Consider the following 18555-nt stretch of genomic DNA (forward strand, 5'->3'; position numbering starts at 1 on the left):
ATTGTGCTGGACAGGAAAATGAACTGAACAACTAAAGTTATATATAAATGGCGAACTAGAACATATGAATGCTGATAAAAAATATAGTGGATAGTACGTAATCTGCTGGAAGGCAGGAATGACTGTCAAGCATAAAATAGCTCTGTATACGAAACAGAATATTGGGGAACACATAAAAGTAAGTGGAACGCAGCAGAAATTGACTTTTTAAGGAACAAAAAAAGATGGGATCAAGAATGAATGAGTGATGAATTAATGTGCACTTGAGGTTGCTTGGTCAGATAGAGAGAATCCGTTAGGCCTGAACTACAAAGAAATACAAGAAGAGAAGAAGGAATGAATGTGCTAAGAGTACAAGGCTCAAAAATCATGAACACAGTTGATGAGATCCTCATAAAGAGTGGTGAAAAGTTTATACAAAAAGGCAGTGTAAAAGCAGTTTACAGATTCTGTAGAAATAACGACATTGCAAGGATGGAAAGACATGGACGGGTATAGTGCCAGTATAAATTAAAGTTACGGTATCAATATTTCTCTCTTCCCTTAATTTCTTTGGCTTATAATTTCTTACTTTTTTGGGTATAATGTTCCTTATCCCAGAAAGGGAAGAACGTGACTGGGTATGCATTTACTTATGTCAATTGAATTAAATAATATTTAGCTCTGATTCTGACTATACTGATATTCTCTGCCCATTCTTGAAGGTGATGGCTAGAGCAGCCACTCAAGGCCAAGCACCACCCTCAGCCAAACCCAGTGCCCAGAGTTTCCCTTTTATAAGAAATAGGATTATAAAGCATCTTTCAAAATAAGGAAGATGCAGGAAAAGTTACATTCTGTAAAGGCAAAGCACACACTTTTTAGTTAAATTAATCAAGGAATAATCATACTTGCTCTGCACATCGTTTTAAAAATAGTAAAGCCCATATTAATTTACCTGCATCTGCAGGACTGCATCTGTTTGCAAAAGTGTTGTCTTTGCCTGGGCGTCAAATACGAAGGGATAGGTGCAAATTGTAACTGGTCCATCTGACACCTTTAAAAAAAAAAAAGGAGGGGGGGGGAGAATTACTTGAAAATAAATCTGAAAAAAAAAACATTGCTTAATTTATGAAATAAAGGTTGGCTACAAGAAGAAGCTAAGTTTAAACGTGTTAAGTCAACAGATGCAGTTGAGCAATCTTTATTATTGATATATTCATTATATGCAGTTTCTTCTTTGACAATCCAGATCTGACCAGATCATTTCCAAATGGGTATTATCGGTGTAATCTCAAGATCTATGAATAAAGCCAAGAAATTAATTTTATTGTGTCTGGTTCCCTAAACTGTTACTCTAATAAATAATCACTTACCTCATTTAATCCATGGCTGATATCCTAGTCACAACAAATGCACAAAAGGCAGCAGTAATTAAGAAGAAAAGGTACAGTTAGTTTGGGCATGTAAATTTCCACTTTCTTACAGTGCCAAACCCCAAGAAGTAAGTACTTTTGGTCTATTTGTTCTATGCTTACAGGGAATGGAGCTGATGAGCCAACAATGAGCAAAGACTAAGATAAGCGTTATCACCTCCATGCCAGTCCCCCATCCAACCCTCAAGTATATCACTATGCCACTTCCCAAGGACAACAGGATTGCTGTCCTTGTGAGACTGCTATGCTGGAGTGTCCTTTGATCTTTCTTGGGTTTCTTCTTCTTTATGGGTCTTTGGCCACTCTGGGCTCTTAATACTAAAATAATTCTAATGTTTTCACTTCTGAAAGTGCTGAGCATGCAGAAAATCATTAAATGAAAGGATGAGGCAGAGACAGGAAGGCATGTCCTAATGAGACTGTGTCAGCCAATAAACCAATTTGCTGCAGAAGAATAAGGATCTCCAGCTTTAAAGTATCAGCCACTTAGAACATTTATTTCCAATATTCTCTCCAATCACCCTTAGAGACTTTGACCAAATAACACTCTTAATGGGAAAACTAAACTCAGCTTTCAATTTCTTGAGTTATTAACAGCAGAAGGATATTCCTCAATCAATATTTCTATTCCATTTATTCTAAATTGCCTCTTGGCTACTCTCCAAAGCAATTCCAAAACTATTTCAGACTTGAAATACCAAAAAAAAGAAGAAGAAGAAAAAAAGAAAGAGGAATTTCTGATCTAAAAATACAATCATATATAGCGGGATGGCAGTGATGATTTCAGAGCCTGCTTTTTGCTGAGCTGAAGAAGTGGAGAAACAACAGATGGCATTGCCTCACTGAAACTGTGAAGTCAAACAAGGATAGCCTACATATCTGAGTAGATCATGGAGAGACTTGAGGGGCAGATCCTTAGCAAGATCCTAGCATTTTGATTAAAGTCATTTAATGATGCAAAGGTTTTGCAGTTCTAAAATATTTACTTTGAAGCTCAGATTTAGTAACTTTCAGTGTAAAGTAAGAGACCGTGTTCTGACCTTGGATATTATCTCAATTAGTGCTTGACAGCTCAAACAAGAAATACACCAGAAACTTGAGATAAACATTTCTGAGCAAGAGACACTCACAATCCAGGTAATCTATCACATTTCCAACCCAGATATATCACTCCCCCCCCCTCACATTATAAACAGTATAAAAGTACTTTCATATTCAGGTTTGTACTTGACATTTTTAAAATACAAAATGCATGTACCACTAATTAATACCTGCCAAGTTTTCTAATGGGCCAGCGAGATGATGGATTTTCTTAATACAGAAAACAAAGTTAGATATGAAATGTGAAGATAAGGAAGTGCCCCAACAACATTTGTTTTGTTAGTTTGACATTATGGTAGCCGGTTTTTTTTTAAAGCTACATGCCATTTTCTCCTTCCCCGCCCCACGTAGAAGGGCGAAGGGGAATGTTCTTTACGATTTTTCTACAGATGCTTGCAGGAGGTTCTTTTCTCTGTTCAGAAAGCTCAGTATCAACAAAATCAGAATGTCACTAGTAATCAAATGGAAAATTATCATGAAATTCCAGGAAAGCAGAAATGTGTTAAGAAGAGCACCCTAGAACAGGGGTGTTGAACACAATTTCATCGAGGGCCGCATCAGCATTATGGTTGCCAGATGGACGTGGCTGGGTGATTACAACCAGGTTGCCATTACTAGGCGGCCGTGGCTGGCTCGACATGGCCAGCTCAACGTGGCCGGCTCGATGCCGCTCACTTGGTGCGGCTGACTCGGTATGGGCAGGTGGGCGTGGCTGGGCAGGTGCAGCCGGCCCAGCTCCACTAACTCAGGATGACTGGGTCACCACGGAACAAGTCGCACTGGCTAACTCGACATGGGGACAACTCGGTGCCCCACAAACTTGCCTCCCCAAACTGCCAGCAGCCAACTGCGTGTGCCTGCACACACACACACACACACAGACACCACATTCCACACATAGACACCACATTCCAAATTTGGGGGCTTTTATCCACAGAGGAAGAAGAGCTCAGTCTCCCCAAGCCCAGTTATGATTGGCAGCTTGCCAGCTCAGATGTGGATAAAAGTCTCCAAGCTTGGACTGGTGTATGCATGCGTGCAGCACCCCAAAGTTCTTGGTTGAATTACAAAGATCTCTGGAGAGAAGAAGAGGTGGCGGAGAGCTGCGTGAAGGAAGTCTGCCCCAACAAGCCAGTATCCTTTTCGAGAACGGCCCACTTCCCTCGTGTAGGACCGGGGAGCACTGCTCCCCTGCCTCCTCTTCTTGTTCTGTCAAGGCAAAGTTTGATTCTGTGCTTCCATGCGCAGCAACGTCACCCTCTGCCTCCTGCTCTGCCCAGAGGGGACACCGGACAGGGAAACGCCAATGCTCAGTTGTCTGGGACTGGGAGAAGAACGTTTCCGTGCATGTACGCACACACCATTCCAAGTTTGGTGACTTTTATCCACATCTGAGCTGGCAAGTTGCCAATCATGCCTGGGCTTGGGGAGAAGGACCTTTCCTTCCTCTGTGGATAAAATTCCTCAAATGTGGAATGCAGTGTGTGTGTGTGTGTGTGTGTGTGTGTGTGTGTGTATGCGCGTGGCTGCTGGCAGTTTGGGGAGGCGAGGAGCTTGTGGGGCACCAAGTTGTCCCCATGTCGAGTTAGATGGTGCAACTTGTTCTGTGCGGATCAAGCTGTCCTGGGGCCGGGCCGGCTGCACCTACCTGGCCACACCTACCCAGCCGCTCTGAGTCATCATAGACCCATACCAGCTCCAGGCGTTGGAGAGGCTCCCACTGCACGCCCCCTGCTAGTGCTGCTGCCACTGACAAGACACCCAAAGAAGCGAAGAGGTAACTGGGCCAGATCTAAAGAAATCACAGGCTGGATCTGGCCCCCCGGGCCTTGAGATTGACATATCTGTCCTCAAAGAATGCAAACTATTTCTGTGCTGCTGCTGCTGCTATTTTCCTAATTACAGCTTAATTCAAGGACATCTTTCATTTTTTAAACCCAGAATAAAAGGGCTTTTAAAAATTTACTCAATTGGCTACTATCTTCTGCAATGCAGCTCAAACACTTTAAATAGCTCAAAGGGGGGTCGTCACTGAACACAATCTTACTCTGCAATTACAAGTGGCTGAACAAGTTCAGGTTTTGCACCTTATCCTTCTCACTGTAGTTTATGTCACTTCCTTTACCCGTTCTGCCTAAACTCAACACCGCCTACTTGGCACAGACAGTTCCCGTTTAATGACCGCTTATTCTGCTTGAAATTAGATGGCGTTGAAGAAAGGAGACTTCCAACCAGTCTCACAGTTGCGGCTGTTGTAACATCCTCATAATCACGATGGTGATTTAGGCGCTGGGCAACCAGCTCCCTAATTACAACATTGTAGCATCCCATGGTTGCCATTTGCCACCTTCATCGACAGATTCCAACGAGCAAAATCAATGGGGAAGCCAGCAGAAGACTACAAATGGCGATCATGGGACATTATGACTGGGTGCAATCTGCTTAACAATGGCAACGGAAGCTGCTAGAACTCCTGTCTTAAGTTGGCACAGTAACGTGACATTGTGCTTCACCATTGTGCTTCACCATTGTGCTTCACCACCATGTTGTTTAATGGCACAGACCAGGATACCTTCGAGACCGCCTTCTGCCACAGATTACCTCCCATCGGCCAGTACGCTCCCACAGGGTGGGTCTCCTCAGGGTGCCGTCGGCCAGACAGTGCCGGCTGGCGACCCCAAGGGGGAGGGCCTTCTCTGTGGGAGCTCCCACCCTCTGGAATGAGCTGCCCCCAGAGATCAGGGTGATCCCTGATCTCNGGCCTAGGGTAATTTTTAAGAGGGGTTTTTAGAGGAGTTTTTAATTATATTTTAAATTAGACAAGTTAAATATTTCATTTTAATTAATTTTAAATTTTGTGTTGTTATTGGTGTTTTTAATTGATTGTCAGCCGCCCTGAGTCCGCAAGGAGAAGGGCGGGATATAAATTCGAACAATAAATAAATAAATAAATAAACAGTTCCCAGTCCCAATTATCACAGGCAGCAAGGATTTCCTGTAGCTATTTTAAAAGCATCTATCAGCTTCTCCAATGCTGATTGTGGGGGAAAACGTACGCGCAGCAAACTGCCGTGGTTTCCCCCCCACAAAACTCATAATTCTATAACCTTTTGATACCCTTTGTCCCAATGAAGCAGCCAGAAGGTCATCCCCTTTTGACTTAATGCCTCACCTACCTAAACAGATAATATGCTTAAGTTCCTTCCTCTCTCTTCTTGTCTTTGTTAGTTCTTTCTCCTTTTGATCTACCTGTATTTGTTCTTTACCTGGCCTTTGATCATGTAATGTGTTACTAGGAAATAGTTGCTTATATGAAGGAATTTTCCAATGAAGAAACTTTATGTCAGCATCTAATGGTTAAACTTGTGTATGTAACAAGTATATAAAAAAAGCAATAAACTCAAGAGTTTGTCAAGCTGTGTCCTGCAGCTTCAAACCTCTGCTCAAGACATGCCTGCGTCTTTGTCTTAGCGTCAACACTGATAAAGACATATAGACATATGACGTATAGACATTATGTCAGGTAACAGAAATAACAGAAAAACTGAGAACCATTCTAAATAGCTTTATCCCAACATAAATCTATTTTGTCAGAGGAAAAATCCCTACTAGAAAACCACAGCCAGAAAATGACACATATTTCTCACCACAACCTAATTTTGTATGGGCAAAATCATGCAACGTGCTCACTAATAGTTGGAAATAATAAAAATGAAGAACTGCACTATCTACAATTCACGGTCACGTGACATACTTTAAAGATACACTGGGAGCAAAAAGTAAGTCATTTACCATTCCGTATGCCTGCTGCTGGATCCAGCTGAAGTAGTCATTTCTTATATCAATCAAATCCTGTATTTCATGTATGTAGAATTTATCATACTGTATTATCTGCCCACCTCTTTCATTCACCTAAGTTTAAAAAACACAAGAGAACCTGTCAGTAAAAGTATTTCATATTTCCCTTCTAAACCACCTGAAATGTACGTTTCTAGATGAAATGTTAGCTATCTTTATAAATAAGAACAGAAAAGCTAGAAAATATTCATTTTCATATATAAACAATGTCCCTCTTCCATGGTATAACAATATAAAACTACTTCTGGCTAATAAAATGATTGAGAAGAATTTAACTGTTGCTAATTTTCTGTAGGCAGTTATAGCAAAATATCACAATAATTTTTAGAACTTTATTATCACCAGAAGCCGTACCACATAATAATGATTGCCGTACAGCAAAACTTTGAATACTTTTATCTATCTCAATCACAGACAGCCTCCGGTATTCATTCTTAATAGAATTTTGGAGATCTATTTAAACAATAGTATTAAAAAGGAAATGGGAAATAAGATGATTTCTTTTCAATAAATATAACAGGGATTTTAAAGTTTTTGTCATACAGTGATACCTCGGTACTTGACTGCTTCAAAACTCATTGAATTTGGTACTCAATGCATTTTGATGTGAAAATGTTGTCCCTGTACTTGTTTGTTTGGAACTTCACGCACGGTTGATAGGAAAAAGGGGATGGTCACGGGGAACGGACAGGAAGTCAGCCATGCTGGGCAGGTCGGTGACATAGGAAAAGGGACAAACAGGAAGTTCTTCCTGGCCGAAACAAAGGTCACATGGTAAGTCACATGATTTGTTTGGTACTCATTGTTTTTCATGCCTCTTGGAACCAATTAACGCTGAGTACCAAAGTAGCACTGTAATAATGGGTATAATATTATTTTTTGTTAAATCAGAGAAAACTGGTTAAAGAATGCAACTGTGGTAAAATTCTGTTTGAATTTTTGAAATAGTAGTGGCATTGTGTAGTGCAGGGGTCTTCAAACACGGCCCTTTTATGACTTGTGGACTTCAACTCCCAGAATTCCTCAGCCAGCATGCCTGGCTGAGGAATTCTGGGAGTTGAAGTCCGCAAGCTATAAAAGAGCCAAGTTTGAAGATCCCTGGTGTAGTGGATTTAAAAAGTGGTACTGTATTCACTAATTTGAATTGATATCAAAATTAAATGTCCGCAAGTGTGATCAGAACTGTACCCTGACCACTTCAACTTTGGCTTGGCATATTGTAGCAAAATAAGGGGTGTGTTTTTTTTTTAAAAAAAAATTGGCTTAAATATTAATTTCTACTGAACTTGTAAAATTGATATTAATTCATTTGCTTAGATTTACAGTTCAGAAGCTTTATTAAATTAAAGTATTTCTCTTCACTAGAAGATAATGTTCCCTCCAATGACTATTACAGTTGCCAAACAAATTTCAATTGTCTACAAAATAAGAAGGCGATCTAAAAGATCTTAGACCTATAAATTAATATTTGTATCAATTATACGGAAGATAGATATAATCTGAACCTTAACTTGCAAATAAGAATACAGATTTCCAAGACGTACCCTATGTAATATTTCCAAAACTTTGAGCGAAGCATGTAGGCAGCTTGCAAAGATTCTTTGCTCTGAAGCAGGGATACCCAACTTGTACAGTTTCAGAAGATGGACTACAACATCTTTGTAAAGTTCCACTATTCTGAGGAACAATGGAGGTTCCAATACAGACCACCAGTTTTCTACAGACAGGTGAGAAGGTGGCAGTTACTCTATGAGACTGAAGCATTCTACAGCTTGTTGAATTAGTTTTTATTTAACATTCTCTATGACCTCATTTCACCAACTGTTTTAACTCTACATCAAACAGAACATCCATTTACTATATATTGTAACTAAAAACTTTTTAGTTGCTTCTGAATCATGAAAAACCTGTGTGATATACTGAGATATAAAGCATGCAAACATGCTAAACCAATTAAAACAGGAGACAACCCATGTTTAAAAACAGTGAGCAGAAATGATAGAGTGTCTAAAATTACAGGTAGAAACTGACAGCTTCAAAAACTAAAGAATCAACAGCAGCTCCCTAGAAATTTCTCAGTTGAGTTTCTTAGAAAAAAGTTCCTGTCAAGGTTTCAGCACCAGCAAAACAAAACTTTGAGGAGGCCCATATCATATAGAAGACAGTGTTTAAGCATCTTTGGCTTATGTCTTATGTCAGTGCAGTTGTTACAGGATCAGTGTGATTGGTGTGAAACAAATTGTATTTCCGCTGCCAGATTGGCTTATTAGATTCCTCCAATTCCATCTTATCTAAGAAGTTGCTAGTCTACATTGCATCGATTATTATGTCTAAACATTATGTAGAGAACTAGCTGAAAAACAGAATGCTTGGATATTGTCTGCACCATACTTAAAAATAAATGGGATAAAACTGATCCTTAGGAACACAACGGCTAATAAAATCCCCCTACATTAACTCTTGCGAATGCTCAACAAACCAAACTAGCACCAATGCTAAAGAGTGCTCAAAATCCTGTAATGAACATAGAATCATAGAGCTGGAAGAGACCTCAGAGATCTTCTAGTCCAATCCCCTGTTCAAGGCCGAAACCTTCTAACATGCCAGTCAAATGGTTGTCCAATCTGTTTTGGAAACAACTAACCTGACACTAAATGTTTTTTAAAAATTCAGTCTCTATGATTACCTGCTCAGTCTCTTCCTCTGAAGGGCTAAACTTAATATCATAGTTTACAGGGCTATTGGTTCATTTTTTTTACAAAAACCATAACAGCGTCAAACTAGAACCAAAAGCAAAAAATACAGCTAACTAAACAGGGAGTACAGAACAAAGTGGAAGGGCTTTAGCAATTTGCCCTTAGTATACTTTCAATTAGGAACCATTCTGTCTTGAATCTTCTACCATTTTGTACCACTGGAAGATCACAATGGCACCAAAAAGGCAAAATGTGAACCCTCCTCTTCCATCTCCTGCCATCTGACCGGATTTTTAAAAAATCAGAATGAATTACAGTATTAAACTTTGTTAAGCTTTTTACAAGAATGGCTTTAAAACATCATCACTGAGACAACTTCTTGTTCAAACCATATTAAAATGAAATTTTCCCAATACTTATTTAACTTTCTTCCCCAAGACTTAATGGACAAGGAGGATATCGTAATGGTTGAAAGGGTATAAATTGTCACTGACAGAATGCATCACTGGATCTTCTTCTGAATCTATCTAGTTCTTAATATATATCCTTCACTAACAACTATTCTTAACAATGTGGTCCAACATCATATGGGAAACCCAAAAATAAATTCTGTTTTACAGTTTTATTACTAATAATAACCACAGCTTTGCTACTTATATATCAGACGTATGAAAGTAAACTTATAACAATACTTCTCTTCAATAGTTTAAGAAAAAAAACCACAACCACAACCTAGGTACTGCAGAATATACACACCTACTTGAGCTTTGCAATGTACTCATTCTTTGCAGCAGAGTACCACCTACATATTTATAATTGACATTAAACAAACCAACCTTACCAAGTACTTTCAATGGAGCCTTTTCTAGATTCACGATAGCCGTTGCGAATGGAATAGCCAAAGTCATGTAATTGTTTGCTTCGTTCATCAAGGGGCATTCTGGCAGTGTTAGAAATAGTCTTAATGCTTCCACATCAGGCAAGGAGCTGGTCAGCTTAGGAATAAGATTCTTCTCCAAGCTGGCTGCCACCTGGGGACATTGCGCAAGACAGAATCTAGTTTTAAATTAAAAGCATGTTCTGGCAGAATAAGCCAGTAAGAATAATACAAAGAGATGCATATTATTCTTCGTGCAATTTTAAAAACTCATTTTTAAAAGCAAAGTACGTATTTTTAAATAAAGCTAGCATAACTGTGCCATTTATTTCTGTTCCAAATAATACCAAGCGGGGCTAGAAATCAAGAGATTCTAGTCCCACTTTAGGCATGAAAAAGAAACGATGGGCTAGTCCAGGGGTCTTCAAACTTGGCCCTTTTATGACTTGTGGACTTCAACTCCCATAATTCCTTAGCCAGCGTGCCTGGCTGAGGAATTCTGGGAGTTGAAGTCCACAAGTCATAAAAGGGCCAAGTTTGAAGACCCCTGAGCTAGTCACTCCCTCTCAGCCCAACTCACCTCACAGGATTGTTGTGGGGAAAAGAGGAGGAGGAGGAGGAAGGAGTATTAGATATTTTCACTGCCTTATTTTAAAAATAATAAAGGAGGGATAAAAAATTTAAAAAGGCAAGACAGCATCATTGTCAGAGCAATCGAAGCTCTGTCTGGTTTTGCGTGTTGCTTTGTTGAGGCCACCTTCTTACCTTTTTTTAATCGTACTCCGAGGACATCCCTGCTACCCAAAATGTATTTGTTACATCTAAACATAAAACTAAAAATTACACATTTAAAGAAAATTGTATTTTGCTTCACCTTTTATTTGTTTGCTGCTCTCTATCCACCCACCTGCTTTGCAAATTCTTTACTGTTATTCCCGAGGACTTTGCAGGAGCTAATAGCAAATAAGGCTTCACTTTGTCAAAATGGGACAAGGAACACCCATTCATAGTTTGTTACACAAGCCTGAATAAAAAGTACAAACAAACCAGATTTCTACTACATTATTTATCATTCCATTTTGCTGTGTAAAGCCATCTTGATGAAATTCACACGTTTGGTCAATTTAGAAATAAAAAAATTAAATTAAAATAGATTCACCATTCAAATTTCCCCCATGCACGGCACAATAAAAAGAATACGGTGCAGATGATAACACAGAGTAGCACGCAACAGAATCGAAATGAACTTGAAAAGATTTTTAGGCCAACCTGCTGAGATATGTCTGGGTATTCTGGCTGTACAAGTTTGTGAAATAAAAGCCTGGCAGCATTCATATCCACCCCTGAGAATCTGGCACTCGTTCTGTAGTGATCATCGTTGCTACAGAAAAGAAGATAAATGTTACTTTGTACACATTTGTTATATTTTAAATAAATGAACGTTAAGGGTTTCATTCAATTGTGTGTTTACTATCCACTGACCTGACAGCTAAAAAGCTTCCATTTAGGCAGCCAGCAGAAGAAAACATTCCATCTATTTCACTATTACCAAAAAATAAAAAAGGGAAAAAGAAAAAATATACAAGGCCATTAGTAAGTGGGACTAACACACCCTTTTCTTCTTTTTTTGTGTTTCCATCTGCCATTTTAGTTCCTTTTTTGTGTGTGTTTTTAAATGTGTTTATCAATTTGTAAAAAGCCAGTAAGTCAATTCTACATTTAATACATTATCTCAGGTAGTCCTTGATTTATGAACGATTGCTTAGCAACCATTCGAAATTCTGAGGGACCAACCTTGGGAGGGTATTTCTGATCCATATTCAATGTTCAGATGGTCCTCCCTTCCCCCCCCGGCACATGATTTGTGGCATTAATATCCCAGTTTTCTTTCTAAACCAGGGGTCTTCAAACCTGGCCCTTTTATGGCTTGTGGACTTCAGCTCCCAGAATTCCTCAGCCAGGCATGCTGGCTGAGGAATTCTGGGAGTTGAAGTCCACAAGTCATAAAAGGGCCAAGTTTGAAGACCCCTGTTCTAAACAATATCACCAATTTTGGCATCTCCTGGGTTAGTGGCACTCAAATAAACTGCCTTGAGGAGTACATTTAGGAATTCAGTTCCAGAGTTTTTATTTTATGGCTCCAGATGATGAGGTAAGATAGAACTGATTATGTAATATGTAAAGTTGCACAAGGTTAGGAAAGACTGGTTTATAGGATTGATCTAAAGGTGAAATAATTCATACTTTGCTATCTCTACAGGGAGTCTCCCTGCACCTGAAGACGAATAGTTGATTAATCTCTGAATGAAAGCTTCGTTCACAGTCCAGATTTGTTTTGAAGCATTCGGATATCTGAAGTCATCTGCTGGTATCAAATCCTGCATTTAAGTGGTAAATGATGTATCACAAGAAATTGTTTCACAAACTTCAAACCCCTAGGCTCAGAGCTGAAATAATTCATTTATTGTCTCATTTATACCTGCATTAAAGCCAGCCATATTTTATCGCACAATGCTAAATAATAAAATCATTGATTAATAGCATGAAAACAATTTACAGTAATGAGCAACGATCAAACCATGCGCAATCCCTTTTTTAAGTTGTTCTATTACAATCTTTATAATAGGTTTTTTTTTTATAACTTGTCATATTATTATTTTTAAGCCACCATTCTTGGCTACTTTTCATTTCTTGAAATTGTTTTAAAAGTAAAATATAGACTACTATCTGCTTCTGTTCAACTCAGGCAAGCTGACTTGTTCAAACACGAAACTGGTAGTGCCAGTTTAATCCATCAAGTTTGAAAGCAAAATTATTATTATGTAATAATTACACAATAATAATTCAAATCCAAATTATCTTGCATTGGAAACACTATGACTCAGTTTTCTAAAGAAAGCTCTAATGCTGGGAAAGGTGGGAGAGAAGAGGAAGATAACCAGCAGCAAGATGGATGGAATCAGTGGTGAAGGTGTATCTTAAGGACCAGACTGGGGCAGATCATCAAGAAGAAAATCTATCTTTATAGTCATCAGGAGTCAAAAACACCTAGATGGCACATAATCAAATTCAATAATTACAGAGATACTAAGCAGTTGTTTCTATTATCAAATTTAGGCATTATGTTTAGTGAAACAGAAGCAAGCTTATCGATCAAAATAAATAACATACCTGTGGAGTAACATAATGTGAAAAGCTTTGGTCTCCACCAGAAAAAATCCTCTTTACACAATAATAATCTTCACCATCTATAATTAAAATTAGAATATCTTCAATGGACTTGCTACTTTAGTTACTTAAAAGTGAAATTAATTTAAGAAATGTAACTACTGTAATTCTGACACAATAGCTAACTTAACAGATACTTCAGTTAACATGTTTTATTCCAGGGCTTAACAACAAGAACAGTTTCTATTTTGTATTGTATTTACAATTATTTTTTTTATAATCTTATAGAATAAATTGGTCCTGGCAATTTCCTAAGAACTGGATTTTCCTTGTTTAGAAATGATTTAAAAATTGTATTGCAATATATTGTTACTACTCGTATGCTTAATAAATATCTTTTCATGAGATATAAATTATACTACCAAGAACTAAATTTATCACAATGGCATGAATGTACCACCAAGTCATGGTCTAGTCCAGGGGTAGGCAACCTTGGCTCTTTTATGACTTGTGGACTTCAACTCCCAGAATTCCTGAGCCAGCCATGCTGAGGGGAAAGGGAGAGGTTTCCATGCTGAGCCATGCTGGCTCAGGAATTCTGGGAGTTGAAGTCCACGAGTCATAAAAGAGCCAAGGTTGCCTACCCCTGGTCTAGTCAGATTTGTTCACTAAACTGTAACTGGCTGAGTGTGCACAACATGCAAAGCATAAACCATGGCTTACGGAAAATGCAAAAGATTACACCAACAAATAAACCATATGATACTGTAGAATAATGCATGAACCCAGCCAGTATCTCCAACAGTACTTCAGCCCAATAACACTTCAGACAAATAAAGAATAGATATAATCACCTGAATTCAGTGGAATTTGGCCATTGTATGGAAGCCAATTTCCTTTAACTGGAAAGGGACTTTTCCTATTACTGGTTGTTCCCATGCCTAACTGTCCATTCCCTCCAAGACCGAAAGAGTAAATTCTTCCAGTCGAGGGAACAAATGCAGATGTGTGCTGCCTGCAACGAAGAGGAAAGAAAGATTTAGGAAGTGAGAAATGAGGAAATTCCAGACTCTACTCTAAAATGACATTCAAAATATAAATTATTTATTTATTGCAGCGTCGCTAACCTGAGTCCCCAGTTTCAAGTACTACAGATAGTCGATCTATGACAACTGAGCCCCAAATTTCTGTTGTTAAATGAGACATTTGTTTGAGTTTTGCCCCTTTTTGCAATCTTTCCTGTCACATTTGTTAAGTTGTTGTTAACTGCAGTTGTTAAGTCGGTAACACGGTTGTTAAGTGAATCTGATTTCCCCACTGACTTTGTTTGTCAGGTTACAGAAGATGATCACATGGCCCTGGGACAGTGCAACTGTCATAAATGTGAGTCAGTTGCCAAGCGTCTGAATTTTTATCACATGACCCTGGGATGTTGCAATGGTTATAAGTGTGAAAAGCGGTTATAAGTTACTTTTTTCAATGCCGCTGTATCTTTGAACGGCCATTAAATGAACCGTTGTAAGTCAAGGACTACCTGTCTTGAGTCTGGCTAAGCCGTATATTGGGTTTTTTTTGTATTTTAGTGGAAGAAAAAAATAACAGGTTTGGAAACCACAAGGAATACGTTTTCCTATCGCACAAAACCCAAAACAACAGAGCTCCTCATGATTTAATGTTGGGAACAAAATAAGGAAGCAGTGGAATAGAAGCACTTGTCTTGAAAGAAAAGATGCATGGCTGAGGAGATCACTTCTATTATTTTATCTTCAGAATCCACTCTCTCAGAAAGCAGAAGCTTTAAAAATGTTTGGACTCTCTCTCTCCTCTACTTTTACACTTACAGAATGAAACCATACCTCAAATTAATTCAGGTTAATTGCAAAATATCCTGTATGGCCCAAAAAAGAACAAAGCTTGCAATCCAGTGAACAGAAGCTTAATATGCCTATGGAACAACTTTGTGCTAAGGCAATTAACTCATCTCTTGGGTCTTATGAATTATTATATTGTCTAAATCATAGCAGCCTTTTCTCTGTAACAGCACATTGCTGGAACCCCCAACAAGGTTTCACAATAAGAGTAAGTGGTTATTAATTTATTATGCCTGTTAGAAGAGTGCTTCAGAAAGCATATTTGGGTCCTTTAGAAGTCAGTTTAATCTGACATAATTGAACTTACTTCAAACAAAAGTTGTACTCATCCCTCTTAAAAACTACCTTCCTGGGCTATAATTTGGATATGTTAAATTGTGTTTCCCGCTAAGTCATTTTGAAGCCATGTTGATAGTTCCAACAATCCTACATCTTTGTTTTGTAACCTCCCAGTGCTTGATGGACGCCACCTTATAAAGGCACAGAGAGATGAGAACCGACACTGTAGAGTAGAGTGTCTTGGGTAGAGCATTCTTATCTAATATAGTCTAATCTCTGTAGCTATAGTCACCTCATGGCTGTTGATGGAAAACAGATGCAATTGCCAAACGACCATATTCTGAATTATGATCAGAATTCCAGTAAACATACTGAATGAACAACTGCACATTCAAATTAAAACATTTTAAACTTAAACCAGTTTGCAAATGAGCATCAAATAAATCTTTTATTAAATGAACTAGGAAAAATTAGTAATCTCTTTCTTTATGGACTTTTAACTTGGAACAAGATGGCTCACTTCACATCTGACTGCTTTTCAAGAACAATGTTGAATATTAAAGCTTTTTAGAAAGCTCCTGAAGTAATTAATACTTCAGCTGGGCCAGGGAAGCCCACTTTGGAAAAAAATAGTTATATTATGAAGCTAGCTAGATATAAAACTATGCTTAAACAGATTACAGTGGATGTTTTTAACTACAATATTAAGCCTAGATCCAGGTGAAACTATACACAACTACCTGTTTCTGAAGGAGGCTTGGTCCATCCTTCTATGTTAATTCTAGCAAGTCCCCTAAATGTAAACCCGTATTATGAATCCAGGTTCAAAAAATGCAACAACATACACCACTCTATTGTTTATCTACTAATTTGGCAGAATTCCATAATTCCAGCTTTCATATATAACTAGATCACAGTAGAGTATTTGGGGCAACAAATACTTCTAAAAATGTATCGTAAAAATGTATTATAATAGCTATAATGTCAAGTTAGGATTGATACTTTCCAAGATACTGATACTCAATGAAATGATTTTGCAGTTCCATTTAACAACATACTTACCTTCCACAGGCAATTTGTGTGACAATGTTCCCCATAAGTTCAAAAACTTTTCTGGGGTTTATCTCATGCGCAGTAGAGTTATGACCTAATTGCCCATAGCCTCCAGCTCCAAAAGTAAACACTCCACCTTCCTAAAAGATATTTCAAATTGGAATGTAATCTGTCAACGTCTTCACTATGTTTTACATATACAAATACCTGCCCAATATGTACAAAGGAACAATAAAAATGGCCTAAATGGATTATAATCATAAATATATATATCTCAGATTCTAAACAATTGAGGCATATAATATAAATTAAAAAGAAATAAAATGATTGCATCGCTTTAAACTTTAAAGATTCTGACTAGTTTGCAAATCAAACAGCTCTGATCAAGTATAAATCAAAGGTGTAAAATTAGCACCTGCAAAAGTGCAGTTTAAGCAGAGTTCCTCACTATCAATTCCCAACCTAGAGGCTGGAATGTCCCCAGGCAGTCCTTGCTTAATGACTCTAATTGGGATAGGCAACTCCATCACTAAGCAGTCATCAAGTAGGAAATCATGTGATCAAGGCTGTGGTTCAAAGAGATAAGACTACTGTGTTCATTTTCACACCTTCTGCATTTATTTGCCTCATAATTCCACCCTTTGGAATTCTGAAGTGCCTGCTTACTTTTCTTGTACACATCAAAAGCAATGTGACTGTATTGCAGCCCCCTATGCAGAGTGGAGGGACTGAGATGAGGAGAGCTCAAGAGGGCACTATAAGTTGTTTGCATAGGACAGTGATGGCGAACCTTTTAGAGACCGAGTGCCCAAACTGCAACCCAAAACCCACTTATGCATCGTTGAGTGCCGGGTGGGTGTGGCCCATTGGGTGGGTGTGGCCCATTGGGTGGGTGTGGCTGCAGTAGTAACGGCAGACTGGGTGGGACTAAAAAGTTCAATCAATCAATTCAAACTTTGCAAGATCCTTTTTTCCCCCGCGAGAAGTTGAAATTGACTGATTGATTGAACCTTTTTTTTTTTTTTGCACACGGCGGTGGAGGCCAAAAGCGAAAAGGTTTTATAAAACCCAGCTGAAGGCCTAGGACTGGGGCGACAGTGCGCGTGCCCACAGAGAGGGCTCTGAGTGCCGCCTCTGGCACCCGTGCCATAGGTTCGCCACCACTGGCATAGGACACCGGTGGTTCCCAGCCTGCTGCTGGTGCAATCACATTGCTTTCAATGTGCAAAAGAGTTAATTGCTTACTCTCTTGCAAACCCTCTCTCCAATCTTTCTGCTTTGCAAGGGGGCAAAGCAAAGAAAAAAAAAAGGTCAGGTAAAGGACAACACATACTGATTGTAATGGTAATCACAGGAGTGAGGGACACTGTAAAGATCATAAATGGGCTGTGAAGTTATTTTTCAGAACTGTCATAATTTTCAACAGTCACTGAACAAATGGTCAGTAAGTGAGGGCTACCTGGATATCGAATTCTGCTTTGCAGCAAGTTAAACCAACAATAAACAGTGGAATTACTGTCTAGATTTTAAATCGTACCTTCTGGTAATGTATGTACATTGCCCACGTTGGTGAGTTTATTACATGGTTCAAAAAGAGAATACAACTTTACGAATTGTACGGATTTTTTTTATGTATACAAATTGACCCTATGATCAGGGCTGAAATGTGGAAGGAGGAGAGAAAAAAGGGGTGCCCATGAGTCAATCCTCTGCCCTGGCTATGGAATTAGAAAATGCAGAACTCTGGTGGCACAAGGCCCTAAGCATAGTGCGCTAAGCGTGTTAATTAAAAGGTAACAATTTTGTAGCATCAGAGTACCAGCAATAGGCTTAATAGATTTCACAGGCAGACATGGTATTTCTGGCTACATTATTGATGGGATAAGACCATCAAGATCTAATTGATGCAACCCAATTAGATGGGATAAGACCATCAAGAACTATTAAGTCTTTCACTCGCATCCCAATCCAAAATCTAAAACCAAAGAGAAGATTGAACACACCTTTGTAAGAGCTGCAGTATGATCTTCTCCACAGGAGATATAAACAATTTTTTGGGATCTTAGTGACTTCAGGAGATTGGGGACGTATCTATCTAAAAATTGTAACAATTTGGTAAATTATAAATTGTGGCAAGTTACACACATACAAAAAATACAGAAGTGATCTCATTTGACAAGACTACTGCCTGCAGAAGGAACTTTGATGCAACTTAAACGTTCATAATTTCACAGAAT

The 18555-nt window shown here is 38.6% G+C and overlaps 1 protein-coding gene across 1 annotated transcript in view; it reads right to left on the reverse strand.

Moving 5' to 3' along the window:
- HERC4 (HECT and RLD domain containing E3 ubiquitin protein ligase 4) overlaps positions 1 to 18555 on the reverse strand; it is a 47319-nt gene that overhangs the window by 14734 nt on the left and 14030 nt on the right. Inside the window, exons 7-17 of the mRNA XM_015816656.1 lie at positions 18322 to 18413; positions 16328 to 16458; positions 13970 to 14130; positions 13119 to 13195; positions 12192 to 12325; positions 11430 to 11489; positions 11217 to 11328; positions 9912 to 10101; positions 7919 to 8091; positions 6309 to 6428; positions 938 to 1036 (exon numbers count right to left, since the gene is read on the reverse strand). Coding sequence (XP_015672142.1) covers positions 938 to 1036; positions 6309 to 6428; positions 7919 to 8091; positions 9912 to 10101; positions 11217 to 11328; positions 11430 to 11489; positions 12192 to 12325; positions 13119 to 13195; positions 13970 to 14130; positions 16328 to 16458; positions 18322 to 18413 — 1349 coding nt within the window. The remainder of the gene's footprint in view (positions 1 to 937; positions 1037 to 6308; positions 6429 to 7918; positions 8092 to 9911; positions 10102 to 11216; positions 11329 to 11429; positions 11490 to 12191; positions 12326 to 13118; positions 13196 to 13969; positions 14131 to 16327; positions 16459 to 18321; positions 18414 to 18555) is intronic.

Source organism: Protobothrops mucrosquamatus, unplaced genomic scaffold, assembly GCF_001527695.2.
Source record: "Protobothrops mucrosquamatus isolate PMUCROS unplaced genomic scaffold, P.Mucros_1.0 scaffold479, whole genome shotgun sequence".
Classification (NCBI taxonomy): domain Eukaryota; kingdom Metazoa; phylum Chordata; class Lepidosauria; order Squamata; family Viperidae; genus Protobothrops; species Protobothrops mucrosquamatus.